General features: G+C 52.5%; 1 protein-coding gene across 1 annotated transcript in view; it reads right to left on the bottom strand.

Annotated features, from left to right (window-relative positions):
• Positions 1-242: 242 nt before the first annotated feature.
• The window catches only part of LMX1A (LIM homeobox transcription factor 1 alpha), a 44,499-nt gene continuing 17,440 nt past the window's right edge, over positions 243-27,301 (bottom strand). Inside the window, exons 4-9 of the mRNA XM_036388024.1 lie at positions 7,119-7,351; positions 2,094-2,263; positions 1,472-1,549; positions 1,300-1,369; positions 1,011-1,184; positions 243-403 (exon numbers count right to left, since the gene is read on the bottom strand). Coding sequence (XP_036243917.1) covers positions 243-403; positions 1,011-1,184; positions 1,300-1,369; positions 1,472-1,549; positions 2,094-2,263; positions 7,119-7,351 — 886 coding nt within the window. The remainder of the gene's footprint in view (positions 404-1,010; positions 1,185-1,299; positions 1,370-1,471; positions 1,550-2,093; positions 2,264-7,118; positions 7,352-27,301) is intronic.

The raw sequence follows: 27,301 nt of genomic DNA, 5'->3' as shown, positions 1-27,301 counted from the left end.
AATTCGTGTCCCCCGTCTGAAATTTGAAAATCCACCAGCCAGCTGCAAAAACCACTCCTGTCCCTAATCCTAGGCTCCTAAGAGAAACATGAAACTATGCAACCCATAACTTAACTCTCTCCTTGGGAATCCCAAGCTACAACATTATTTGACAGCATCCCAGCAGAGCTGCTCCCCTCCCTCCCTCCCTCCCTCCCGACCCCGGGAGCTCTGCGGCCCCTCCTGGGGGGACCACGCTGGGCTCAGGAGGTGAAGTAGGAGTTCTGCATGGAGTACAGGTGGTCGATGGGGTTTCCCACTCGTGCCTGGAGAGGCCCTGCATCTGCTGTGCCCAGGAAGCAGTCCCCCAGGTTGCTCAGTGAGGTATCGTCGCTGTCCAGGTCGTGGAAGAGGGGCTCAGCACCTTGGGAAGCAAGGAAGGGACAGGAAGGGTTCAGAGCCTGCTCCAGCACCTCCACAGTGCCTGCTACCCCCAGCTTTTCTAGTGATGCCTTTGGATTTCAGCTGTGTATTTTTCAAATCTTGCACTGCTTCATTGTATAGCTCTGTACTCCATACAGAGTGTCAGCTGCTGTCCTCACATTTTGGTCAGAAAAATGATCCTTCTGGGCCTGAAACTCAAGGACACCCTACAGCCTCAGGCCCTGAAAAGTATGAACAAAAGTGAAATGGAGAGGAGCAAATGGGGGGAATATGACTTCATTACCTGAAGCTGTAATTGGAGGATTAACCCCTGATATGTAAATGGACAAATTTGTAATTGTCTGAAAAACGGCTGGACCATTGTCCATCTTGGGTGTAGCCCCTTGGGGAGGCTTCATCTATCTGCCCTTAATGTGCCTGAAGGCCCTTCAGTAAATATCTGCTTTTATTCTTTCGTCTGGCCTCTGTTTTTAGGTCAGCCCTAAAAGGCAGCAGTAGCACAAGGCATTTAGGAGTGAGGTGACCCCACCACAACCCAGCATCTCTTTGAAGGTGAGAGGGCAAAGAGAGCATCCCCAGAGCCCTACCGTAGGGGTGCATGTGGTCTCCGGGCATCTGGGGTGGGGTGAGCCCCTGCCGGAAAGGGTCGGAGCCGTAGACGCTCTGCTCCATGCCCAGCAGCTGCTGCTGCGGCGGGGGCAGCGCCGTGTAGGGGTTCAGCATCCCCTCCAGCCCCGGCCCGCCGCCGCCGTTCGTCTGGGCTGCAAGATAACAACCAGAGAAGATCATTGGCTGCTGCTTCTTGGGCGGCTGAGCTCGGCTGAGAAGCCTGGAGAGGGCTGGGAGATGGGGAAAGCCGAATTGTCAGGGGGGTACCTGAGCTCAGGCGCTGCGTGTTCTGCTGGTCCTGCTGCTGCTGCTGCTGCCTCCTGGCGAGCTTCTTCATCTGGGAGAGAGGAAAGGGGAAAAACCAGAATGAAACCATCCCCTGGCCAAAGCCAGGAGGGAGGGAGCCCCGGCAATGGGTGCTGGCAGCCCTGGTACCCACCTTTGCTCGCTGGTTCTGGAACCAGACCTGCACCACACGGACGCTCAGCCCCGTCTCTGCCGCCAGCGTCTCCCGCACCTGGAGAGAACAGGGACAGTGTTCTCTCAGCATGGCAATGCTGGGATGGCCTCAGCCAGGGGAGAGAGTGATGCATCTGACTCCATGGGTACCAGAAGGCTGATTAATTAGTTTATTATACTATATACATTACACCTAAACTGAATCTGCCAAACACTCACTCTGCTCACACTGCACAGACTCTTGTGACTGTCACCCAACAGTCCCGACACACACACACACACACACACGCCTGGCTCTGACAGGCCAAGGAAACAAAACACCATCACTTTGGGTAAACAGTCTCCATGTTGCATTCTACTTTTGCACAAACACGGGCACAGCAAGTGATAAGAATTGTGTTTTCTTTCTCTGAGCTTCAGAGAACGCAAAACCCAGAAATATTTTTGGGAAGAATTGTGCCTTGCTTTTCTCTGTGAAGAGAAATGTGGGGCTGCATCTCAGCCCACTCAGCTTTTCAGGAAGGGTCAGATCAGCCAGGGCAAGGCCATGCTCAGCACCCAGCACATCCCCAAGGGCTGGCCATGGGCTCTTCTCCCCATACCTTCCTGCAGGGCTTGGAGGAGACCTCAAACGAGGCCTTGAACGCCCTCCGCTGCTGCGTGGTCAGGATGGTGCGAGGCCTCTTGGGCCGTTTGTGATCCTTCCCGTCCTCAGAGCCCTTCCCCGAGGCCTGGCCCAGCTTGCAGATGCTGTCCTCATCATCACTTTTGCCTAAGGATGAAATAAAAGCAGGTCCTTTACAGAAAACAGGCGCCACACACCATCTCCAGCATGGTCAAAATAATGTGAGAGATTTAAAACAAGCTGGTGTTGGTGGGGATCTTGTTCTGAGTATGTGAGAAGCTGAGGTTTGGGAGTGGGGGAGAGCTACTGGCACTTGAAGCCTGTGACTGCTCAGCCAGCAGATGTGGTTTTGGGTTCTTCTTTTCCCCAACAGTCTGAGCAGCTGCAATGTGAAACCCTGGGACAGCTGATTTTCCCTCCACCAGAGCCAGATCTCTGCCTGGTTCACAGGAATTTCCAGCCAGGCCACAGCTGGGGACACATCTGGACAGAGTCACACAGGTCACATCATCCAGGTGAGGGGCCAGCAGTTGTCAAGGACCCCTGTGCCCCTGGGGCTGTCCCCAAACCCAGGTGGAGACAGAGATTGGGTCCCTCTGCCCAGGCAGACCAGGCTGGGGAGGTCAGGGTAATGGGTGGGCAAGGATGCTCAGAGAGGGCAAAGTGTTAGCCAAGACCCCTCACCAACACCTCCTGACCTGCTCTACCATGGAGGACAACTCCCTTCAGAGCACAGACTTTAATTCATACATATAAGGGGCATACATATTTATTCATACATACAAGGGGCACCTTTCTGCCTGTTATTTCCTTCTTTCTATGGAGTTTTAAATCTCCCTGGACAGAAACCCAGGGTCTTTCAGCCTTCACTCCTCAGGTACTCACTGTGATGTGCTGCCCCACTGCATTCCCAGGCACTGGGGTGGATCTCCCTGCTGCTCTCCACCACTCAGGGCAGGAACTGCTCCAGGAAAGTGGACAGTGCCTCTTCCCAGCTCTCCTCATTTACTGCACCTCCCCTGCTGATGACCTTGCTTGCTCAGCTGCGATGCAGGTTTGACAGCACCTTCCCTCTGGCTAGCTGTAAATCACTCAGCCTTTTCCAGAAAGCTCCTTCAGCGTTCATCTGGGAATGGCTAATGGAGCTGAGGTGCAGGTTGGATATGGATGGGGCTCTGCAAGGCTTTGCTTGGCCCAAGTCCATGCCAGGGCTGCCATGGCTCTGGGAGAGGGGGATGTACCAGGGAGTGTGAGCCTGGCTCAGGGTACTTCCTGGGGAAAACAGGCCAGGTCAAACCCCATGGCAAGGGCTAATCATGGATCCCACACAGCAGGAAAGCTTCAATCCAACAGCAGCCCAGGTGGGAATGAGGAAAGGCAGGAGCAGATCTCCAGGCTGAGGGGAGGCAAAGATCCCAGAGGAGCAGCTCTCAGGCACCAGTTACCTCTCCTCTCCACACTGCTGGGCCCTCTCCTGGGTTCCAGCCAGGAGCCTTTCCCTGTCAGTGGGCAGGGAGAGCTCTTTGTGCTGGCAGTCCCCAGAGAGCCAGGAGCTGGGTCTGGCCCCAGGAACCAGAGCCTTGCTGCTGTCCAGCTCCCTTCTTGCTCACAGCACACCCATGACATTCCCACACCAACAGGAAGGACAAACTGATGTTTCCTTGCACGTCCCAGCCCGAGGGATGCCACACTGGAGCAGGTGTGAGAACCCCAGTGAGGGAGGCCCAGGCTGTGGGGCTGATGGGGCTGAGCAGGGGCTCCTGCTGCTGCTGCTGCTGCCTCCTTCCCAGTGCCAGGTCCCTGCTCTGCCAAGCTGCTGGCTCTCCTGAATGCTGAAGGAGTTTAATTTTGATGGAAAGGTAAAGATTTTTACAAATCACGGGAGAAGGAATGTCAACTGGTCCATGAACCACCCAAGCATGAGGTCAGCACCCCACTCCTCTCCAGCCCAGGAGGGACAGAGCCACAGGCTCATAGGCTCCATCAGGTCCATGATGCTCAAAACCCTCTCCAAGGGGGAAAACCCGCTCAGAGCAGCCTCTCCAAGCCCTCCCCCCACCAACACCTGCTCCCCAAATCCCTCCCAGTGTCAAAGGGAAAGAAGGAAAAGCGAAGCCGGATTTGGCGGGGTATTACTTTTAATTAACTCTCCCTTTCAAGCCTTTCCCCACTGAGGAGGGGGGAGAAATTAATGAGTGTCTGGGGCTGCCCTGACGTCACCTGGGAAGGGGCCGGGGCCATGGATCTTGTGGATCTTGTGGATATTGTGGATATTGTGGATATTGTGGGGCTTGGTGCCCCCGCTCCGACCTGCCGAGCCCACATCCCGCCGCCGGGGCCGGGACATTCCTCGCCCAGGGAGGATTTAGGGAGAGCAGGAACGTTAGGACGTTTTTAATTGGAAAGCAGGGTCCTCTTTCAGAGGGGCTTGTTTACTCAGGCTGGGCGGCGGAGGCTCGGGGGAGGCAGTAATTGAAGCGAGGGTTTGGGAGATTACAGACAACATATGGCTCGCTTTTTATCTCTGCTTTCTCATAAAGTGGCCCTTGGTATGCGGGGGCCGGGGGCAGGGAGGGAAGGAGAGAGCCTGGGGGGCTTCAAAGCAGCCAGGGGGGGACAGGGAAGAGGCTGGAGGAGCTCATCACATGCTGCTGGTGAGGGGCAGCCTGAGAGGGGACAGCACTCTGCATCTCCTGGACATCACTGTGCATCTCCTGGACACCACCTTGCAAATCCTGAACACCACTGTGCATCTCCTGGGCACCACTCTGCATCTTCTGGACATCACTGTGCATCCCCTGGACACCACCCTGCAAATCCTGAACACCACTGTGCATCCCCTGGACATCACTCTGCACCTCCTGGACACCACTCTGCATCTCCTGGACACCACTCTGCATCTCGTGGACACCACTCTGCATCTCCTGGCACCACTCTGCAAATCCTGAACCCCACTCTGCAAATCCTGAACACCACTGTGCGTCTCCTGAACACCACTAAGCATCCCCTGGACACCACTCTGCATCTCCTGGGCACCACTCTGCATCCCCTGGGTCTGGGGGGAGCATCCACGGGGGATGCATACCTGGGCTGGTCCCTGCTGTGTCATTGTCCCCAGTGTCCCAAGACAAAGCTGGGAGCCACCAAGAGCAGCCAGGGACAAGCTATGGGGTCTGTGGGGAGATGGCAAGGGCTGGGACCCCCCAGTCAGAGGCTGCCAGGCCATGTCAGGGGCTTTGGGTTGGGTTTCTGATCAGCCAAGGGCTTGCCTTGCCCTTTTGACTCCCACACTGGCCCTTCACATCCCTCAGGTCTCAGCTGGAGTTTCCACCAAAATAAGTCTTTCCCCTGGGGGTTTTTGCTAAGCTGAGGCTCTTGGTTTGGCTGGAGCTGCTGGAAGTGAGGCTGGACCACAGGCTGATGAGTGGCTGGGGAGGAAAAGCTCCCCAACCTTTCCCCAAATGCCCTTTTCCCCCACTAGGAACAAACCCAAACCATTGTGGCTGATTTGCTTTCTCTTCCTCATTGGTTCCTATTTTAACTGAAAAGGGTTTGTATATCCCAGAGGAAAAAACAGTAATTTTTCAATCAGTTAAGGACTTTCCCAGGGCTAAGGGAAGAGCCAGTGCCAGTGGGCTGGGTCCTCCTGCACTCCTGCCTGTCCAGATCCTCCAGTGCTGGACCATGACTCACCAGCTCCCCACAGCCACCTCCTCCCATGGAATCACACTGATTCTTAAACATCACTACTGTTAATTGCAAGGAGGAAGGACTTTTTTGTCCTGAGCAAGCAGGGTTGCAGGGCTCACACAGAACCCACACAAGCAGTGCTGCAGGACAGAGGGGCTTTCACTGCAGAGGAGCTCAATATCACAGAGAAATACAGGCTTTGGGCAATTTTTCCTCCCTATCTATGAAAACCACCCCTATCCCTTCACAAATCTTCTCCCAGTTACAGCATTCCAGTGACAGAGAGCACCAGGTTTTGTTGTGTCCATGCTTCACACCTTAACCACACACTCCTAATCTTGATTTCTACTCTTTTTAAATCCAGTGCTTTGCTCCAGCAGGAAAAAGACAGCCCCACTTGCCCCCTACCACAGCTGCTGGCATTTTCCAGAGCAGAGAATTTCCAAGGTAAATCCTTTCCCTCCACAAAGCAGCCTTTTCCCCAGTGAGGGATTTTAAGGGGAACTGAGAGACTGCTGAGGAGCAGGGCACTGTGGGGATGGTGTTATCCTGAGGATTTTGGCTAGCAGATCATCAGATCATTTCCACCCTCACACTCCCCAGCGCTGGGCTTTGTCTTCCTGGGAAACATTCAGGTTTAATTTGCATTGCGTGCAGATAACATATTTTAATGCTGGTGATGCTCTGGGCAACCTAACCTGGCTGTGACACCCTGGCTGGAGCAGGATGCTGACCCCCTGCCCACTTCCAGCCACAGGGCCACCTCTCCTGCAGCCCCCTTGGCTCTGCAGTGTCCCCATGATGGGTCAGCAGGCTGGCTCTGCCCATCAGCTGCTGGGGACACAAGGTTTGTAGGCTCCCTGCTGCCAGTTCATGTTTCAGCTCTGTGCCTCAGTTTCCCCTTGTTATTAAAAGGGGTGACTACAGCAGAAGCAGCTCCCTTCTTGTTCTCAGCCTTTCCAGAGACAGGAGCAGGGACAGGCAGGGACACTGAGGCACAGGGCAGGGACAAAGGTTTAGCTCAAGGTTTAGTCAGTGGCCAGCTCTCCCTCCCACATCTGGGGAAGCTGCACAGGCCAGGAGCACAGACTCCTCCAGAAATGAGCCTTATGAGGTGGGATGGAACACAGAGCATCCTCCAGCCCTCGCTGCTGAGCTCCCTGCTCAAGCCCTCACCACCGAGGTGCCTGGAGGACCTTACAGAGCTTATCCCCTCAGACCAAAGGGCAGAAGTTCAGGGCAGCGAGCCCAACCCTCACCTCCAGAGCCCTGTGAGGGGCCTGGCAGCGGGACCAGCCAGGGAGTCCCTTACCAGAATCCGACAGAGCCGGGCTCACCAAGCTCAGCAGCTCCCGCTCCTTCTCGTAGTCGCCCTTACAGAGCAGCTGCCCCTCCTTGAGCACGAACTCGTCTCCCTTCTGCAGGCGCCGCTCGCAGACGCAGCAGCAGAAGCAGTGCAGGTGGTAGACGCTCTTCTGGGCGCGCATCACCAGCTCGCTGGGCGCCACGGCCTCCAGGCAGCCCGCGCACTTCACCGCGAACAGCCTGCGGGACGGACAGACCAACAGACACGGCTGAAGGGGTCAGCACAACCTCGTTGCACACCCAGACCAACAGACACGGCTGAAGGGGTCAGCACAACCTCTTTGCACACCCAGACCAACAGACACGGCTGAAGGGGTCAGCACAACCTCTTTGCACACCCAGACCAACAGACACGGCTGAAGGGGTCAGCACAACCTCTTTGCACAGCCAGACCAACAGACACGGCTGAAGGGGTCAGCACAACCTCTTTGCCACACCCAGACCAACAGACACGGCTGAAGGGGTCAAAGCAGAACCTTTTGCCACATCCAGACCAACAGACACGGCTGAAGGGGTCAAAGCAGAACCTTTTGCCACACCCAGACCAACAGACACGGCTGAAGGGGTCAAAGCACAACCTTTTGCCACACCCAGACCAACAGACACGGCTGAAGGCGTCAAAGCAGAACCTTTTGCCACATCCAGAACAACAGACACGGCTGAAGGCGTCAAAGCAGAACCTTTTGCCACATCCAGAACAGACACGTCTGAAGGGGTCAAAACACAACCTTTTGCCACACCCAGACCAACAGACACATCTGAAGGGGTCAAAGCACAACCTCTTTGCCACACCCAGACACGTCTGAAGGGGTCAAAACACAACCTCTTTGCACACCCAGACCAACAGACACATCTGAAGGGGTCAAAACACAACCTCTTTGCACACCCAGACCAACAGACACATCTGAAGGGGTCAAAACACAACCTCTTTGCACACCCAGACCACCAGACAGGTCTGAAGGGGTCAAAGCACAACCTCTTTGCCACACCCAGACACGTCTGAAGGTATCAAAACACAACCTCTTTGCACACCCAGACCAACAGACAGGTCTGAAGGGGTCAAAGCACAACTGTCGCAAACATCTCTTCATTAAAAATCCTTTCTTAGGATTTTTTTCCTTCTGAGAAGCTGAGAGGCCTCAGAAACAAAATGTAAACAATGATTATCTGCTGCTGGGGAATGCAACAGGTGGATCTGTGATTGGTCTCATGTGGTTGTTTGGAATTAATGGCCAATCACAGCCCAGCTGGCTCTCTCTCTGTCCGAGCCACAAACCTTTGCTGATTCATTCTTTTCTATTCTTAGCTTAGCTAGCCTTCTGAGCTGAAACCTTTTCTTCTATTATTTTTAATATAGTTTCAATGTAATTTATATAATAAAATAATAAATCAAGCCTTCTGAAATATGGAGTCAAATCCTCGTCTCTTCCTTCAACCTGAGACCCCTGTGACCACCGTCACACACAACCTCTTTGCCACACCCAGACCAACAGACACGTCTGAAGTGTCAAAGCACAACCTCTTTGCCACACCCAGCCTGCTGTCACGCCCTGCAGGTGCTGGGACAAGACATGGGGCAGCCATGGCGGGGAGATTGTCACCGTGGTGTTTTATGATAAATCTCTTCGCCGGGATTTTTCTCCTGAGAAGCCTCAGAAAAGAAATGTGAACAATAATTATCTGACTGCTTGGAATGTGCTCTGGAGGTTTGTTGTACTGGGGAACAGTCTCTTTTTCTATGTGTTTGTCCATCTGATGTGTCTCTTGGAATAAAGAGAGAACGTTACCACGTGGAGAAGAGCACTTCTGATATTTTGCTTTCTTCTATGTAAGACCGTGTGGACTGGGGTCAACAGCCCACAGACTATTGACCCTATTGTCAATGGTACAGAGTGGACCCAAACAGCCCATCCAGACATGGTCTCACAGAGATTGTTTACCAACAGGTGGATCTGTGATTGGTTCCATGTGAATTGTTTTTACTCAATGACCAATCCCAGTCCAGCTGTGTCGGACTCTCTGGTCAGTCGCGGGTTTTTATTATTCATTCCTTTCTAGCTTTCTGATGTATGTTCTCTCTATTTTAGTATAGTTTTAGTATATAATATAATATAATATAATATAATATAATATAATATAATATAATAATCAAATAATTGATTTATTTTATCAATAAAATAAAATAAAAAATCAGCCTTCTGCGAACTTGGGAGTCAATTCTCATCTCTCACCTCATCCTGGGGACCTCACAACACCACAACAGGGAGATGGATCAGCACAGCAGTGCTGTGTCACCCCCTTGGAGCATTGAGGGGCTGGGGACAGCGCTGCTGGCACTCTGCAGTGACAGGGACATGCTCTCAGTGCTGCACAGTCATCCAGTGCCAATGGGGGGTGCTGCTTTTGGGTCAACTTCAGCAGTTTTGGGGCTCACCAGGTGCTTACCGTAAATGTGGGCAAGTGATGAAGAACCCGACGCCCAGAAAACAAAGGTATCAAACCCAGCAGCCCAGGTAGCACCAGCACAAGACAGCATCAGTTCCACACAGGTTCTATCCAGTCAACTCTCCTTTGTCACCTCCCTCCAGCTCATGCCAAGACCCAAGGAGATGCTGGAGACAGCAGTGGGGTCAGGGAGTTCATCTGTGCCTCTCCACGAGCACCCACAGAAAATATCCCCACCCTCCCTCACCCACAAACCACCCCATCCCTCTGGCCCCATCCTCACTTGCACAGGAATGGACATACAAGAGTGTCTAATATATCATAAAAATCAGAAATTTCATAATAAAGATCATAGCATAAAAATCAGAAACAAATCAGGAATGTCTAATATATCATAAAAATCAGGAATTTCATAATAAAGATCATAGCATAAAAATCAGAAACACATCAGGAATGTCTAATAGATCATAAAAATCTCCAAGACAGCAAATCTGGGGTTAAGGCCAGTGCCAGACTGAAGACTTGATGTGTCAAAAGGAAAAGGAAAAGCTCAGCTTGTTCCTTGACATTGATGTGACAGCGTTTGAGGCATCCCTAATTAAACTGTTCCCAGGTTTCAAGACTCTGTCTCTAGACTTAAAAGCCAATAATAATAGCAACAGCAATAACGCTTTAGGTTGGAACAGAGCTTTTCTTTCTCCCAGTTTAAATGTCCCTACTGAGAATGATCAATGATTTACAGCTGGGGGAAACTGAGGTGAGAAGAGCAGAGGTGGCAGCATCAGTGTTGGCTTCAGAGGCACCTGGAATTAACCCTAGGCCCAGATATTTTCAGTAAATGGGATTACCAACAGAGATGTTTGAAGGTATCAAACCAGAACTACTTTGCCACACCCAGATATTTGAGTTCTTGGCTTGGACATCACATAGAAAAAAAACCCCACTGTTTACCCAGCCTTGTCCGAAATATCTGTGGGAACTGGACATTATTATTCCCCTGTCTTGGTGACTTTGGCCTAGAAAGAGAAGTCAAAAGTCAGCACATATCCTGCAGAGGTTACCTCCGAGCTTTCAACCCCATCTTTTTTTTTTTTTGGCTGTTCCTAAAACCCACATAGGAAATGTGCTGAACCAGCCCCGTTCTGAGAAGCAGAGGACCAGATATATGCAAAACCCTCATGGGAAAACCACCAGAAAATGGGGATTGTTTGCAAAAGTGCCTTCTTCCTCCCAGGTTTTTCCCAAACAGTGTTGGCAAGCACAAGGGTCTGGTGCAACACTCTTCCCATGCCAGCCAAATCCTGGGCATGCTCAGCAGAAAGCAGCATTCCCAAAGAAATAGGAAAGGGGTGTTATAAAGCTTTTATAAAACACTGTCATCACCATACAAAGTGGGAAATCATCAAATAAAATGTACAGGTTAGGGAATTCATAATTGCCATCAGTAGCTTTTATTTTTCTACATTCAGCATTAATTCCCCAAGTTTACCTACAACTGCCTGTCCCTAAGATGTGTTTCCAACATCCCTGTGACTGCCCTGTGAAGAGAGGGAGGTGCATTCCCTTGAAAGCATCCCTTCTGAAGGGTCATTCTTTTTCTTCCTCCAGCTCAATTATACACTGGCTTGCATTAATATTTCTGTAGTCACTTCATCTTTAATTATGTCTCTTTTATGTCAAAGTGGAGGCTATTTGTATTCGTCTGGCAACACATTCTCATCCTGTTTAAATGATGTTTAAGCCCTACCTGTTGGGATTACCAACTGCTCTCAGTAATAAAATATTGATAAGATATTACATTACTGCCAGCTAATCTCCAGGAATAAATGTGCCCAAAATTTGTTTCCCAGGCACTTATTAGAGAGCCACAAACCTCTGCCAACCAGGCACAGCAGCACCACCCCAGCAGTGGATGTTTCCAAGCCCAAAGGATGCTGCACAGCAGGGAGGTGTGAGATTTAGGTAAATGGCTGCCTGATATCAGACACTTAAAGCCATTCCTAGGTCGCTGAATAAATGACTTTATTTCCAAAGCAGCTCCCACTGAGGGATGCTGTTCAGTCCAGGTGTCTTTCACTGCCCAGTGCAGGACTCACCCATCCCTGGGCAATGTGAGCTGCAGAGAAACCCCCAGAAAACCTAAAAGAGCTCCTTATAAACACACAGTAAACTGAGACCTCAGGCACTAAAAGGTCACAGGCAGAAAAAACCACAGGTAGCAATGGAGAGACAGCAAAGGGTCCTGTTGGTGTCTCAGCTCCCTTGAGATCAGGCTGTACCCTTGAGACCCAGACTCCAGCAATTAATTTAACATTTTAGCCTGAGTGAGACACACCAGCCTGGATCCACAGAGGTTTTCCTCCATCTCTGGGACCTTCAGCTCCATGCCCAGCTCTCTCCTGCTTCACTGATGGCATTTTAGGGATGCTTTAGTTCTCAGTAGGGTTTTTTTTTTTTCCCTCCATAACCTGTGGTTCCAAAGTTAAGTCAGGCCTGACTGGGTTTGTTTAGGCAGGTGGGAAGCTGGCCAGAGCACCAGACAGGGAGATTGGGATGCTTGGTGGAGAACCAGACTGGCACAGCAGCTCAGCAAACACCTCACTGAAGCACTGACAGTGAGTATTTGTAAATAAAACCAACACACTCAGCTTAGAGGAACTGGAACAAAAAGATAGTGATGTGAGCAATTTTTATCACCACACATAGCCTTTTGTGTCTGATCTTAAAAACATTCCTATTCTTGGAATATTCTTGCTAGGGTTGGCTTTTTTGATCTTTGGTTTTTTGTTTTTGGTTTTTTTTAAGTTTAGGTCTCTTTTGAAATGACAAGCTGCAGTTTTGAAGCTGAAAGGGACTGGTGGTGGCTTTCAAGAAAATCTTGAAGCAAAATATTTGGGCATTTCCAAAAGCTCGACATTTCTGTTGGGATTAGGCATATCCCCCAGGATGCAGCCCCACTTCTCCATGCCCATTCCTCCTTCCCAACAAAGCATCTCAGACCTCTTCTTTGGGGTTTCCCATCCACTCAGCATCACCCAAACCTAAAAAATACCAGCACAGGGCCAAAGCCACCTCTGGGATGCTCATCCCATGTCCCCTCCCGATGGCTGGGGTGCAGCCCTGGCTCCAGCAGAGCCACCAGCGCCTCTTTCCCCATTCCTGTGGGGGTGACAGGCTGAAAGGGGCCGTGATTGACGGGCGCTTCCCGGCTGCTGTCTGTCTGCGTGCCCCGCATACAAAGGCGGCCCCGCGGAGCCTCCCGGGGCGGGGACGCCGATATTGAATCGTGACGGACAAATCTCAATGGCTGAGCTTTGGGCTGGGGCTGCAGGGAAGGTGAGCTCTGCTTGCCTCCCTGCCTGCTCCAGGAATGGGCTGAGAGGGGCAGGGCAGCCCCTGGGTGACCCTGCATTGGTACCATCCCCGGGGATGTTGGGTTTTCCAACACACCTGCCCCACTCACCCCATGTTGTGAGTTTTGGGTTTTCCAACACACCTGCCCCACTCACCCCATGTTGTGAGTTTTGGGTTTTCCAACACACCTGCCCCACTCACCCCATGTTGTGAGTTTTGGGTTTTCCAACACACCTGCCCCGCTCGCCCCATGTTGTGATCACAGCTCAGGAGAAGCCTGAGCAGGTCCTGACCTGACGGAATCCTGGATGCTGAGAATTTTAAATTTTCTGTGCTGAAGGGCACAGAGGCACAAGGAAATACTAAACTGGCATTGACCAACCTGTCAGGAGGTGCTGGGAGCTGCAGCCTGGCCTGGATCTTTGACCCAAATGCCTTCTCCCCAAAATGTTTTTACTCTGCAAATGCTCTTATCCCCCAAGTGCCATCAGCCTCCAACAGCCTCACTCTCAATGGTCCTTGCCCTTGCTTCCAAGCAGCCTGGCATTCAGAGCCATGAATCCCACCAAGGCCACGATCCTGGCATGGGGATGAGCCTAGGATCAGCCCAAGGGGTGCAGGAGGAGGCTGGCAGTGAGTGCCAGCAATGAGCCACAGGGAGTGAGGACTCTGATTGAGTTGTCTTGGCACTTGGTCATCTTCTCACCCACTGCCACTCACCCCAAGGGGGGACATCAGCACCGGGTCCTCGAGAGGCTGGCAGTGGAGAAATGCCACTTTGCTGTCAACCCTGCACCCCTGGCTTGGGAATGAGCCACTGCCCCACTGCTGCTGGGCTCACATCACCCTGTCCCTGATCACGCAGCCAAAGGAGGAGGCAGAGGGCATGGACCATGGCCAAGCAGCAAGGGGGAGGGTGGCAGTGAGGGTATCCCCCAGCTGCAGCCATGGGGCACCCCGTGGATCCTCGGCCCTGGCAGGAGGGATGCTGACACCACAGGAGCGACTCAGAAAGAGCTGAGTCCATCTCAGCACTGTGGAGAGCAGGCTGGCACATCCTGGGCATGGGGAGCACCATCCAGAGGGCAACTCCACACCAAGGATCACCTCCAAACCCACACTGTGTCTGCAGGCTCCCAAGCTGATGGAGGAAAGTGCCCACAGCCGCCCTCACTTCCCTCCCTGTGCACCCCAAGCCCTCAGGGAGCTCTCTGGTGGGACAGGGGAGGGATGTTTTCCCCGGGGCTCTTCTCCTGACCCTTCCCTGTCTCCCAGCTCCCTCCCCCCCGAGGCGGACAAGTGTTCGCTTTACTGCCTGGCAACGGGGCCGGGGCTAAGCTTGCTAAAATATGAGTGTTTTTTGGCTGGAGTACCAGAAGGCTGCAGTCCTACAGAGAGAAAAAAATTGAGCACTCCATGCCATGGCTCCAGAAAGGGGGAGAATTAGGTTTCACACCGAGCAGGCTGGACCATGGCATTCTTTAGTTAATGCTTAACAAACGCCCAAACAAAAGCAGCCAACTTCGCTGCATGTTTGTAAAATGTATTCTCAGCAGATTCAGGTTTATTGGAGAATTCGCTCGCTCTGCAGCAAGTGGCGTTTTCCTTTTCTTTTTTTTTTTTTCTTTTCCCCTCTCCTTTAATTTCCCTTCTCCTCCCTCCCCCCCAGCTCAAGCCCTTCTCATTCCTGCTGCCTGAATGCATCTTCCAACACTTTGAGGGGACATGGCAACCGAGCTGAAACGGGCTTATTTCACCCCAGGGGCTGATGTGAGCTTGCCTCCATGGCCCTGGGGTGCAGGTTCTCCCCAGGGTTCAGCTGAGCTGCTGCTGCCAACAGGGAACAGGGAGCCCAAAAAGCCAAGATCTGGCCTCTGGCAGATTCACCAGGGGTGAATCACTGATTCACTTGGCTGGTGGCTGTATGCTCCGAGAGGCCAGGAGAGCAAGGAAGGGAGGAGAAGCCCGATGAGTCCTATTTTTGGCCCTTCTTCACCTAAGCCAGCTCTCTCAGGGTCCTAACCCAGGGGTTCTACCCCATCCAGCATCCCACTGTGCCATGAATTCTCAGAGAGCCCATCATGGCAGAGGATGCCAATAAGCACAGCTTGCTCCCAAAGGCAGAGCCAGTATCGGGTGTGGAGGAGGGGGCAGCCCCACACAGGGACCCAGAGGCTTTGAAGAGGTTAAATTATGGGGTCTATGGCTCCTGCTCTGATATAAGGACCTGAGCAGGTCCCCCCCAGGGCCTGCTCCCTGGCAGAGGACACCAGTGATGAGGGACACGCTGGGGAGCTGCTGGCAGAGGGGAAAGGAGGGGAAGCAGAGGAGAGGGGGTGATGCTGGGCTGTTCAAGCCTCCTTCTGCTACATGGGAACCATCTGAGCTTTCCCAGGAAAGGGCACCTTCGCCCCTGACTCCTGGATGGGGTCCAAAAGTGGTCACTTAACACCTCCTGGACCCTCCAGAGACCACGGCAGGGGCACTGCTACAATGATGGGGTTAAGTAAACAGACAAACGAAGCCTTCCCAGTGAGCAGCCGCTGCCAAAACACACCAGCAGCCCTCCCTGTGTCCAAGTAAAAGGTGGAGCAAGTGCACATCTTCCAAGGCTGCTCTGTGTTGCTCCATTTCTGATCAAGGACACACTAATAAGACTTTCACCAACAAGGTCCTCCAGCTGCTGACGGCTCTGTCCCCCCTCCAGGAGCCTGATAAAAATCCTGTGCTTGATGGCAGGAGTGGTCAGAAAGTGATCTCCTGAGCGAGGCCAGAAGGCCAAGACCAAAATGCTGATTTTCCTCCTCACTTCCCTAAAGACCTGTTCTTTTTGTGTCCCCCCATCCTCAATAACAGCGTGCAGCATCAGACAGGGACTTGGTTCCATTCCAGCACTGATGAAGAACCAGGTTGTAGAGGCACAGCTATGAGGGGGAGAGGCACACACAACCCCACAGCCAGGCCCAAATGCCATCCCAGCGAAGCCAACCCAAGGATCAATCCCATCCAGCCCACAGCCCAGCAGCCCTGCATCCAAGCAATGCATCTCCCACCAAGCTGAATTTTGAGCAGCGACCCCCCTCATCCCCCCCCACCATGCCCCCAAGAAAACAAGGATAATTGAAAAACCACAATATCACTAGTCAAATTTAATATTGAGAGTGAGTGAGTGGGAGCCAGAGGTCAGAATTAATTACACCCCACCATATTTCAGCACGCTGCCGCAGCTCCGTGTCCTTTCCTTGGGGAGCAGTGCTTCCACAGAGAGGTCGACAGACATTATTAGAAAGGACTGATTTAAACGTACCCCCAGGAGCTTTTCAGCTTGTCTCTTCAGAGCCTTTGTTTGTACTGAGATTAATGGAGAGGCAAATGATGGAAAAGCAAAGTCACCAGGAGCAAGAGGATGTGCCATTGCTGCCGCCACCACCCCGATTTGGCTGGCTTTGTGAGCGGGGCAGGAATAACCAGGAGAGAAGGAAACGCTGCTCATGTCATTCATTTTGTGGGTAAAAATGTGAAGATCTTGAAAACTATTCTTTTTTTTTTTGTTTGTTTGTTTTCCAAGAAAAAGATATCCTGGCTGAAACCTCCTGCAGGCTGGCTTTCCTACCCCCTTGGGGATTTTACACACACGCTGGTTTTTTGACGTGCTGTACCACCGTGGGGGAAGGAGTTATTTTCATTCTGCTCCAGATTAATGTACTCCTCTTGCAAGTCATTATATTTGTTTCTGATTTTTTTTTTTTTATAAACCTCCTGTGATGGAAAATTAATACAGACACAAACCAAAATTAAACCTTTCTATTTTCCATTCAGATTTTCAAACAGAGAGTTACAAAAAAAAACCAAAACAACCCAAAACAAAACAACAAAGGAAAGATAGAGCATTCCGATTAAACAGAAATCTCATTCCTTGGGCACAGCCAATTCTTTACTGGTTCCAGCCCTCAACAACCTGATCCACATGCAAGTGAGCCCTGCTCCAAGCAGAAGAAGGACCGAGAAGATTTCCAGTCCTTTCCAGCCCCAGCTCCCTTGTGAGACCACAAATTCACCTCCACCTTTCTACCAAAGCAATCAGGCAAATCCAGGGGACTGAGTTCAACACCTGTCTGGACCCTCAAGTCCAACCTCACCTTTAGGACCCCCCAAACCCCAAATCCCCCAGTGCTCCCCTGGCCTTGCCAGGCTCTCCTGGAGCATCCGCACCGAGGCCAGTGCGGGTGCGCAGGGTCCAGCCGGGAGCCTCGGCTGCTCTCCAGTCTCCTAGGCTACAATCAAGGCTTGCCTTTCCCTTTATTAAACAGCAACCCCACGTTCCCCCCAAGGGCTTTGGGAGCATCCAGGGATGGGGCTGCAGGAGCTGCCGTTTCCCAGGCGTTTAACATTCACCGGGGCTGTTTGCGCCCGACGTGCCGACGCGGCAAATTCTCATTAGGAGGCGGCCAATATCCTGTGGAGCTTCCCGGCGCTCCGGTGGCCATAAAAATCGCTGGGCTGTATAAAAGCTAAACAGAGTAAACTCACTTGGACACAGGGAGCAGCTGCTTCGGAGCAGCTCGGCAAACAGAGATCGGCGGGAGCGCGCCGGGCAGGGAGATAGCGCTCACCCGCCCCGCTTATTTCTTGCCTTATCTTTGATTTCCCTCACCCTCGCGCAGGGTTTTGCATAAATATCATCTGCGTGTGTTGTCAGGTTGTTGGGATGGGGTTGAGGGTTTGTTGGGGTTTTTTTTCCCCCCGCCCCTCACTCAGCAGCATCTCCACAATGGGAAGCAGCTGCTGCGGCTAAGGGGCTGCTCCGGAGCAAAAGCTGCGCTCGCATGGAGATATCTCAGAAGAATCATCCTTCATACATAGCTCCGTGCACTAGAGAGCACTATAACATGTGTTTCCATGAAGTTTGTTAACTGCTCAGCTAAACAAGCATGCTGGAAATGCCAGAGGAATATGCTCTGGAATGAATGGAAATACTTGTCTGCAAAGACATTAAATTTAAGCCATCTTTTTTCTCTCTCCCCTCCTCGCTCTGCTGAGCTCATGTTGCTGCTGTCTCCTGGTGTGTGCTCTCAGGATGGGAGAAACAAATGTTTGGGGTGTGTTTTGCAGCCTCCTGGCACTTGAGACAGGGATGAGATAACAGATGAGGGTACGTGGGGGCATTTCATGCCATCAGTGGTCTGTGGATGCAGAGCCAGTCCAGCAGCTCATCCTCCGTGATCCCTGCAAGAGATCTGCTCCCAAATGACATCTCACGTGTGGAAAATCAGAGCTCTGCCCTTCATGGGCCTGACATCAGCTTCTGGGAGGTACAGAGCATCCTAGAGGGGCTCAGTCTTACAATAAGAGTGATAAAACCTCAGGAAAATTTGACTATAAAGAGTTCAAAATTTTCTTGAGCTTCTCTAGAGCTTTTTTCCTCTTCAGTCTGAGGAAGTTCACATTTTTAGCCAATGTTCTCTTGAAAATTCAGCAATCCACCAATGCAAATCCAAACCTCTCTTTGACTTCTGTGTAGTGAATGCATTTCAAGGTGATTCCAGTAGCCCCCAGAAAAGGCTCTGACTGATGCCAGTAAATGACAAGACTTCTCAGATCCTGACACCAATCAGGAGGGTCAATGTCCATCACTGGGGGAAGATGCTCAAAAGGCTCCAAAGTGGCCTGAAGATGCTCAGGACTGGATCTGGTTAAGAGCTTCCCCATAAAATTATTTTCCTTTGTTCTACTTGCCCTATTTTATACATATATATGTGTGTGTGTGTGTGTGTATATACATATACGTGTGCATGAGGTATGTTTCTCTGAAAAATCTTAGCTTTACACAGAGATTTTTAAATTCAGCCACGAGCCTAAGTTCAAGTCACACTGCAGGGCTGTGCCCAGGGATGCTGAGCCATCTGGCAAAGAGGGACTCGGGTGCTTTGCTCCATCCAGCCAAAGCCCTGGCTGGATGCCATCTCACCACTCCTGACCTAAAATGTTTTTCTGGAGCTTTTTGATCTAAAAAACATCTATTTTCTTTTTTTTTTTTTTTCCCTTAACCGTTTGTATTTTCACACCAATGAGTGCTGAGGCACCGGAATGTCCTTCCAGGCAGGAACTACTGATGCTCTTTCCCACACAGCCCTCACATCCCACAGCACCCACAACCCTCCCAGTGTGTTCTCATCACCAGACAAGGCTGAGCAGGTGGCAGCAAAGAGCAGAGACCCCTACAAGAGGGGCCAAGGGTGCAGGGACACCCCTGTCCCCTGTGCCACCACCGGGTTGATGCCACAGTCATAGCTGCAGGGCTACAGGGACAGTGCCCAGCTTGCCAGGCTACCTGAGACAGGTCCCAGTGCTGCCAAGGCAGCAGGATGAGCTTTTGATGAATTAGATGGCAAAAGCAAACATGCTTTCTCTAGGAAACAGTTTCCTGCCACTCGTCTGCTCAGGGTTATCGCAGCATCGGGGGCAGCAGCCCTTCCCAGCAGCCTCCCTCGGCCGTGCAGGCAGGATATTACTTTGTTGCTTATTCATTTTATTGCTTCTCCTTTCTAAATATTTGCTTGGCAGGGGAAGGATTCCCTTTACACCGTATCTGTTCTTACAGGTCAATTGAATTTCTGGCGCTCTCAATCCCTCTTTCCCTCCAATTGCATTTGCAAAACAAATATTGATTGTACCAATTAGCTGCGAACCCCTCGCAGAAGATATCCCAAAGCCTTCATTCAGGAGAAGACTCTCCCAGCCACTGGGATGGGAACCCACTGCCAGGGTGGCAATGCCACAGATTCCACCCCCAGCAGCCAGAAATGTCTTCAGGTAGGAGGTTAGCCCTGACCCACTGACAGGTTGTTGCTGAATCACATCCTTTAAATGAAAAAAATTAAAGGTTTTCCCTCAAAACGTCTTGTGGAAACCCAGGGCACTGGGAATATTTCCCTGTCTGCTCTGGGGTGTCCTGACCCCCAGGGCAGCACTGACTCTGACCCTCATCATGGAGAAAGTTTCCCAGACTTCAAGATAGACTGGAATCCACAAAAGTGTGAAATAGGTTATAGAGAACAGTGTAGGTGTGTCACTGGGTGAAAAATTTAGGATTTGGGATTTTTAGTCTGTTGTGGATGGAAGCAAGATGGAGGGCACAGGGTGTCATCCTGGGCTTCTTCTTCATGCTGCTTCTTCCTTCTTCTCCATGGGTTTGGGTGGCATTTTGTAACTGGGCAGAAAAGTCCTCATTAGGGGCTCTTTGGGATCAGTTATTGGGTAAAAAGGGAAAATAATCTGGGTATCAGCTCTTAATTGGATAGTTTAGTCTTAAAAGACCTTGTACCAAGAGATTGTTGCCATTTTGTGCCTTCTACTGAAAAGCTGCCCAACTCACAGTAGTGAGACCATTTCACTGATAAGAAATAATGAACACCTGAGTCCAAACATGAACTAGCATCTCAAGTGCCTTCAATCCAGACCCAGAAAAACCAACAACTGGGACCCCTACAACATCTTTAGGGTTTGCCTGTGCAGTGCTGGGCTTTTCGAAGCTGCCCCACCAAAAGCAACAGGCACATCCAACCCAAGCTTCATCACCCTGATTTCACTGCTCTGGGTTTTATCTGAGACTTCCTTCAAAGGTTTTGTGAAAATCTACAACTGCCACAGGGAGAAAGGAAAGACCCCTGGGTGGATCAAACAGCCTTAAAAACTTGCTGGGTTTTGCCCTGATGAAGCCTAAACAAATGTGAAGAGAACGAATGAGATGAGTGGATTGCACATCCACGGCGGGGACCCTTCACCCTCGCACACAGAGCCACCAGCCTATGGTGACCCCCACCTTCTGCCAGCTGCCACAGGGACAGGGATGGCAATGCCAGCCCTGGTGTCACTCCAGCAGGAGCTGTGACACAGCCCCACAGCTCCCAGCCCACCAGTGGCCACTTGCAAAGCGTTCAGAGCACACTGTTAAATGTGTCCTGCCTGTGTCAAAAGTCACAGCCCGAGGCAAAGGCGCAGGGGGTGAGGGATGAGCTGATGGATGAGCTGATGGATGAGCCATGGAGGTGGGACATGGAGCAGCAGGACAGGGGATCACCCTGCTGCAGCAGTGCAGGAGACACTCTGGGCACTGACAGCCACTGGTCCATCCCAGTGAGGATTCCCAGGCTGCCAGGGATGCCACGCTTTGAAAAAGCCTCTTTTCCCATGTGCCACCCTCAAAACAATGCTGCAAATCCCAGAAAGCAGGGAAAGCTCACGTTCCTCTCCACATCCCCTGCAGCCCAGGGAAGGCAGATTGCCCAGCCAGCCCTGGAGTGCAGGACTCACCCAGCATCAGGGAGAAATGCTTTTCCCCCCCAAAACAGGGATACTCTTTTCTCCACATTTCTCTGAATCACAGCTGGGGGAGTTCAGGTTCCCACTGAAGCTCTGGGGTAAAATGAGACAAGAAGACAGAGCAGGGTCCCCCCATACCAGGCCAGGGTACCCATGGGGGGGTCAGGTCACCCCAGCAGGCTGGGCTGGGGATGTATAAGATGCTGACAGACAAATATGAGCCAGTCCCATCTGATGACAGCATGCACACATCCAGCATCCCAGGGTGGAGGGTGGGAAGCCGATGCCTGGTTAGAGAAAGGAGGGACCAGCCACAAACCACTCATGCTCCTCTGCAGCTTGGACAAGCATGAGGCTGCTTGGCTCTGTGTTTTGGGGCCAGGCCCATCTCTCTGGTTTAAAGCAGCTGAATTGTGCCCAAAGTCTCATTGAGTCAGCCTGCCTGGAGCTGGTTCTGCCACCAGGCTGTTTCATCCCAACATGAAGCCAATGTTCCCCTTTGTGGCTACAAGGAACTCAGGGCCAGAGAGAGGAAGCAGCCCCCCGGTGCTGCCAGCTCCCAGCATTTCACTAGAAATGGGTGACAGTGAGTGCTGGAGGCTCTGTGCCCCCATCTTTTCACTTTTCCCCTGATACCACCTCTCATTTTAAACTGATCTCCATGGGTTGCACCAGGAATGGGAGCTCTCAGGCTGGCCAAGTCCCACCAGCTTGGAAACGACAACACAGAGGCAAAAATCTTGGTATTTACCCTCAATCCATGTCAAATGACACGATGGGCAAACCAAGGTCAGGAGCAGTAATTTGTTTTGCCAGCCTGTCTCCCGGAGCAGAGGCAGCCTGAATCCCCCTCCCTCGCATCAAGCAACACGTGTGCCCCATTCCCTGCTGGTGGCATCCCTCAGAAGACGTCACCATGGCACCTCCCAGCCCTGCTGAACCCTCTAAAGGTCAGCACCAAAGGCATGTCCACCACATATGGTTATCAGTTCTCCGTGGGTCCATCCATCCCTCCCTCCACTACAGCTGGGTGAACAATTCACAGCGCATAAATTTATCCAGCAGATCTCAGCCCACGTGCTGTTTGCTAACAGTCTGTAGAGAGGCCGTATTTTATCCCTTTGGGTTTCTTGGCCAGCACTCAAGCTCCTGACCCTGATTTATTCGCAATCGGTCAAGAGCCACATTTCATCTCCGCAGGCCACGTCTGCACGGAGCTATTCCGAGCACGTGGCTCCGTGTCCCGCAGCAGAGCCAGGGGGACACCTCGCCACAGGGCAGCCCCAGCTCCCTGCAGCACCTCCAGGAGGCAATCAGGGGGTTTGGGTTCCAAAAGAGGCTCTGAGGGGGCAAACCCGGGGCCGGGACAAACCGCGCCTCCCGTGCGCACGAAGGCGCTGAGAGCTCCAGACGCCGGCCTGGGCTGGCTCCCTGCCTGTCCCCATCCCATCTCCCCATCTCCTGGCCTACCTCTCTGCCTATTTATAGCCATGGGAGACCTTTGCACAGTGCCCCAGCAGCCAGAGGGGTGAGTGAATGGGCGGGATGGCAAATGCCAGCCTTCGACTTTCCAAAATCCTTCCCCCTCTGCTTCCCAAGGGGGCTGCCATGGAGAGCCAGTCATGGCCCTGCCTTTGAGACAAAGCCTTGGGAGCAGCTAGGAAGTGTCTCTCAGAGCTGCACCCATCACCAGCGTGGCCCTGGGGGGTTTATAAAGCACCCTGGGCCGGGTCTTTGCTAGGGGAGCAATCTCACTCACACACGTGAAACCAACCCAAAAGGTGATGGGAGAGGCACAGAGGAATCAGGGAATTCAGGGAAGGCACAGAGGAATCAGGGATTCAGGAAAAAACAGTGAAGCATCAGGGTTATACTGTGAAGGATCAGGGGTAGCATCAGCCCTATCTGACATCTTCATTGGCAATTGCAATTAGGGACTAATTACCATGTTAATAACATTCGTAGAAGATAATAAACTGGAGAGGATGGAAGGGAGCAAAGCAATCTGAAGGGGACCCTGGAGAGATTAAAAAAAAAAAAAATAACAAAGGAAATTCAGCTTGGAAAAATGCAGCTTCTGCAGTTCAGGGAAAAAACATCCGGAGCAGATGCTGCGGGAGGAGGAGGAGGAGGAGGAAGGCGGGAGCAGGGAAGCAGAAAGAGGCTCGGTGTGGGAGCACAAGGGAAGGCAGCCCTTGGCTGCATGGCTTCACCAGGCAGTGGGAGAAGGAGCAGCACCCCACGGTGGCACAGCATCCTGCTGGGCTTTTCTTGTAGGAACAAATAATGTCCTGAGGAGAACCACTGAATTAAACCCGGCTTCAAACCTGGAGCTGTTTCCCCTCTCACACATTGCACAGACACCTCCCCTCCTGGCCCCCAGGTGGATTGGGCACACGTAGGGAAGGTGAGAGGTGGCAGAGCTGTCACCTTTCCCCTGGGTGGGCAAGGCAGGGGACAGCAGTCGGTGTGCAGAGCATTCGTGCTGCAAAAGGAGAGCCCCCACAGCCCAGCTGGACATGGGAGCAATTCCTCTCCTCCTCTGCAGAGCTCCAGCTCTCAGTGCTCAGCCTCTCCTGGCCAGCATGATGTGCCACACAGCCCTGTGTTCCCTGTGAGGCTGAAGCCCCCCCTTGTCCCCTGTGTCCCCAAAGCCCCCAGATCTGCCTGTGACAACTGCCCGTGACTGTCTGATGGGACATGGGGCACAGGGGGACCCTGAGGGTGGCACACCTCGGGGATTCGAGTCCTGGCTACACTTAATAGTGAAATGGATGGAACTGTTTTCTTGTTAGAAAATCCTGTAGTTACTCAAATGACCAAAATGAGGTAAGCAGAGTGCCTTTCTCCCAGGGATGCTCACAGACCTGCTCCTCCTGGCACAAGCCACGTGGGAGCAAAACCAGGGAGGATGCAAGCACTCACAGCTGGGACGGGTGGTGGGGATGGAGGGTGCAGCCTCTCTCACACTGCTCTGGCTGTCCCAGGACACACAAAGAACACTGCATGAAGCACTCAACAATCTCCATCTCTCCATTCCCATGGCAGGAGGGACTCTGCCCATCCCAGAGATGCAGAGGGTGAAGAGGAGAGCTCAGACAGGCTCTCCTGATCTTTGCAGCTCCTGGTGCCAAACAAAAAGCAGCAGCCAGCAGGACTGCAGGAAAGGGCTGGGCCCACTAAAACCCCCTTCATCCTGGGACACAACTGCTCCTCTGCCTCTCAGCTGGAGCCCTACAGCACCAAACTCCCCAGCTGGGCATCCCTGGGAGTGCCTGACTCCTCTCCCAGTGCCTGATAATGCAGGCAGACCAACCAGGACCTGAGTGGTGTCACTGGTGACAAGGAAGGTGACACCGGTCGTGTCACGGTTTCCCCTCCAGGCAGCTGCTGCCACCCCGGATGTCTGAGCCCTCCAGCCCTCCCCTGCAGCATTTGGAGGGTGTAAAAGTACAACCAGTTCAAAGGAAAGCCCAAATTCTAACCCAGCAGGACCAGTGCTTCAGCAAGCAGGAACTCTGGGCTGTGCAGCTGCCCCACGTTGGGAAGGGGCAAGAGTTTGACTGCCCAGAGGGGAACTGAAGTGGTTCCTGATGCTGGAGTACTTGGAGGCAGGCAGGGAGGAGGGGAGAAGCTTTTCCATGATTTGTGGGGCTGTCCTCAGGCTGTCCCTGCTGCCAGGTCTTGGGCAATTTGATGACTTTTGTTGCAAACTGGAAGAACAGGAGACATATGTGAAGGAGGAAACTTGCATTCCTCTCGCCTAAGAAATCCCTTCTCACTTTCCCCCAAATCACACATACACCCAATCCCAGCCTCTCTGGGCTGGCTTGGACACCAGCTCCCCTCCCACACCCAGATGACCTACTCATCCAGAAATGGCCAGGGCCTGAGGCTGGGGCGTTATCCTGCTCTCCTTCCCTTCCCATGTCCTGCCTGCACAGCCCTGCTGACAGCCAGGGCAGCCAGGGGAACCCTTCACCTTCCACTGCTGAGCCAAGCAATGGAAAACACCAGAAAAAGACAGCCCCGCCCAGCAGCTTCAGTGCAAAGGGAACCCCAAGCCCCCAAAATTCACCCCACCCCTCCAGAAGCTGCATGCCAAGCACCTCCACACCTCCTCCTCCTCCTCCTCCAGAGATGTCTCCAGTGGCTTGCAAACATGGATGTTGTATTTCTCTGTCCCTGTTCCCAGAATAAAATCCCCACCTGGCACTCTCTGCCTCCAGGAATGGTGATCCCCCAGCCAGGCAGGGGTGGGACTCGCTGGGTGGTGGGACACAGCGATGGACGTGGCACACCAGGCCACCCTGCCTTGATTTCCACAGCACTCCCGTCCCCAGGTGTGCCTGGGAGTCCCCTGTGGGATGCAGAGGTGGGGAAGGACCCACACCAAGCTGAGCCACAGTGGTGGCATCACCACCTCAGGCCACAGGGCCGTGCAGGAAGGCAAAGGCAGCCTCAGTCCCTGTGAAAGCCTGCAGGGAAGGAGGAAAACCACCTGAGCAGGGACAGAGCCCAGATCAGAGCCACTCTGAGCCCTGGGCTAGGGAACCAACTGCTGACAGACCCTCCCATTGATAACACTGATAACACTGATAACACTGATAACTAACACTGATTTCCACAGTGTTACCTCTGAAGCCTAATGGACACCTTGGTGGGCTCTTCCTGGGGTGGCAATGTCAAGAGTGCCAGCATGGAAAGGTCCCCCCAAAATACCTCCTGAGAGGGAGAAAGGAAGGGACTGCTTTCAAAACAAGCATCACAAGGGAGTTCCCACCTCTAACTCGGTATCAGAGAGAGCATCTCTGCTTTGGAGGCTGATTAAAACCTGCCCACAAAAGAAAAGCCAGTCCCCCAAGGCCAGCCCTGCCTTCCTGGGGAGCTCCTCAGTGGTGAAAAGGTGAAGCTGGGACCCCACAGGAGAACTGTGGGGGAAAGCCCAGCAGAGCTGGGTTAAGCAAGACCCTGCAATCTGGCCACAGGGTGTTTGCCTCTGCAATCTTGGCTTTGCAACGGGTTCCCAGGTCCATTTAACACAGCAAGACAGAAAATTGGACACCAAAGCCTGCTCAGTGCAGGGAGAGCCACCCTGCTCCAAGCCCATCTTGCCGGGGCCTCCTGAATTTCCTTTCCCCCCCATTTAAATGGAGAATAAAGACAAAGCCAAGCTCAGACCCAGATCAAACACAAGCTCACAAGGAAGAGCAGCAGTAGAAGTGGAGCACAGTCGTCTCACACAGACTTTTCCATCCCCACCTCCACACCCAGCTGAACACAGCGCTTCCCGGCTGGGGTGGGACTCTTCTGGGTAAGGGCAGAAAAAGCTCCGGGGTGGATCCCACCATCTCCTATTCCAGGAAGGCGAGAAGCCCTTTGAACTCTGTCCTTCTGCTGGAGAAAGTGAAGTGCTGAACCACACACCCCAGTGCTGATTTAGACTCACACCTTCCCCAGTGTGGAGCGCTGGCATCCTGAAAACTTCACTGACCTCTCTGTGTGCCAGGCGATTCCACAGCTGATGGACCAAACATCAGCCACTAGATTTGGTCTTTCAAGCCCCAGTGCCTTGCCCCAGGCAGCCAGCTAGACTATTATTAGGACTGGAGGCAGCCTGGCCTCTGCCTGCCTTCCCTGCAAGCTCTGCCCCATGGAAGGATGTGCAATTCCCACCACGGTGCCCTCATTGCATACATATTGGATTTGGGAAATACTTTTTTTTTTGTTTTGTTTTGTTTTGCTGCAGGCAAAACAGCTCCTTTCCCACACCTGCCCTTTCAAACGAGAGCCGTTTAACACTGTTTGCAGAGCTAAAAAAAACCCCCAAACCATCGGCATCCCTAAAGCTGGCCCGGCCCCATCCCTCCGGTGGGGAAGAGTAAAGCAGAGGAGGGAGCAAGGAAATGAAAGGCCTTGCTGGGAGGGGGAGGCAGCAAACAGCCCCACGTGCCAGCAGCTCCCTGTGAAATAGCTCAGCAGCCCCATCCTGGGCTGGGGAGCTGGCAA

Source organism: Molothrus ater, chromosome 9 (assembly GCF_012460135.2).
Source record: "Molothrus ater isolate BHLD 08-10-18 breed brown headed cowbird chromosome 9, BPBGC_Mater_1.1, whole genome shotgun sequence".
NCBI lineage: Eukaryota > Metazoa > Chordata > Aves > Passeriformes > Icteridae > Molothrus > Molothrus ater.
This window is presented reverse-complemented; position numbering and strand designations above follow the sequence as displayed.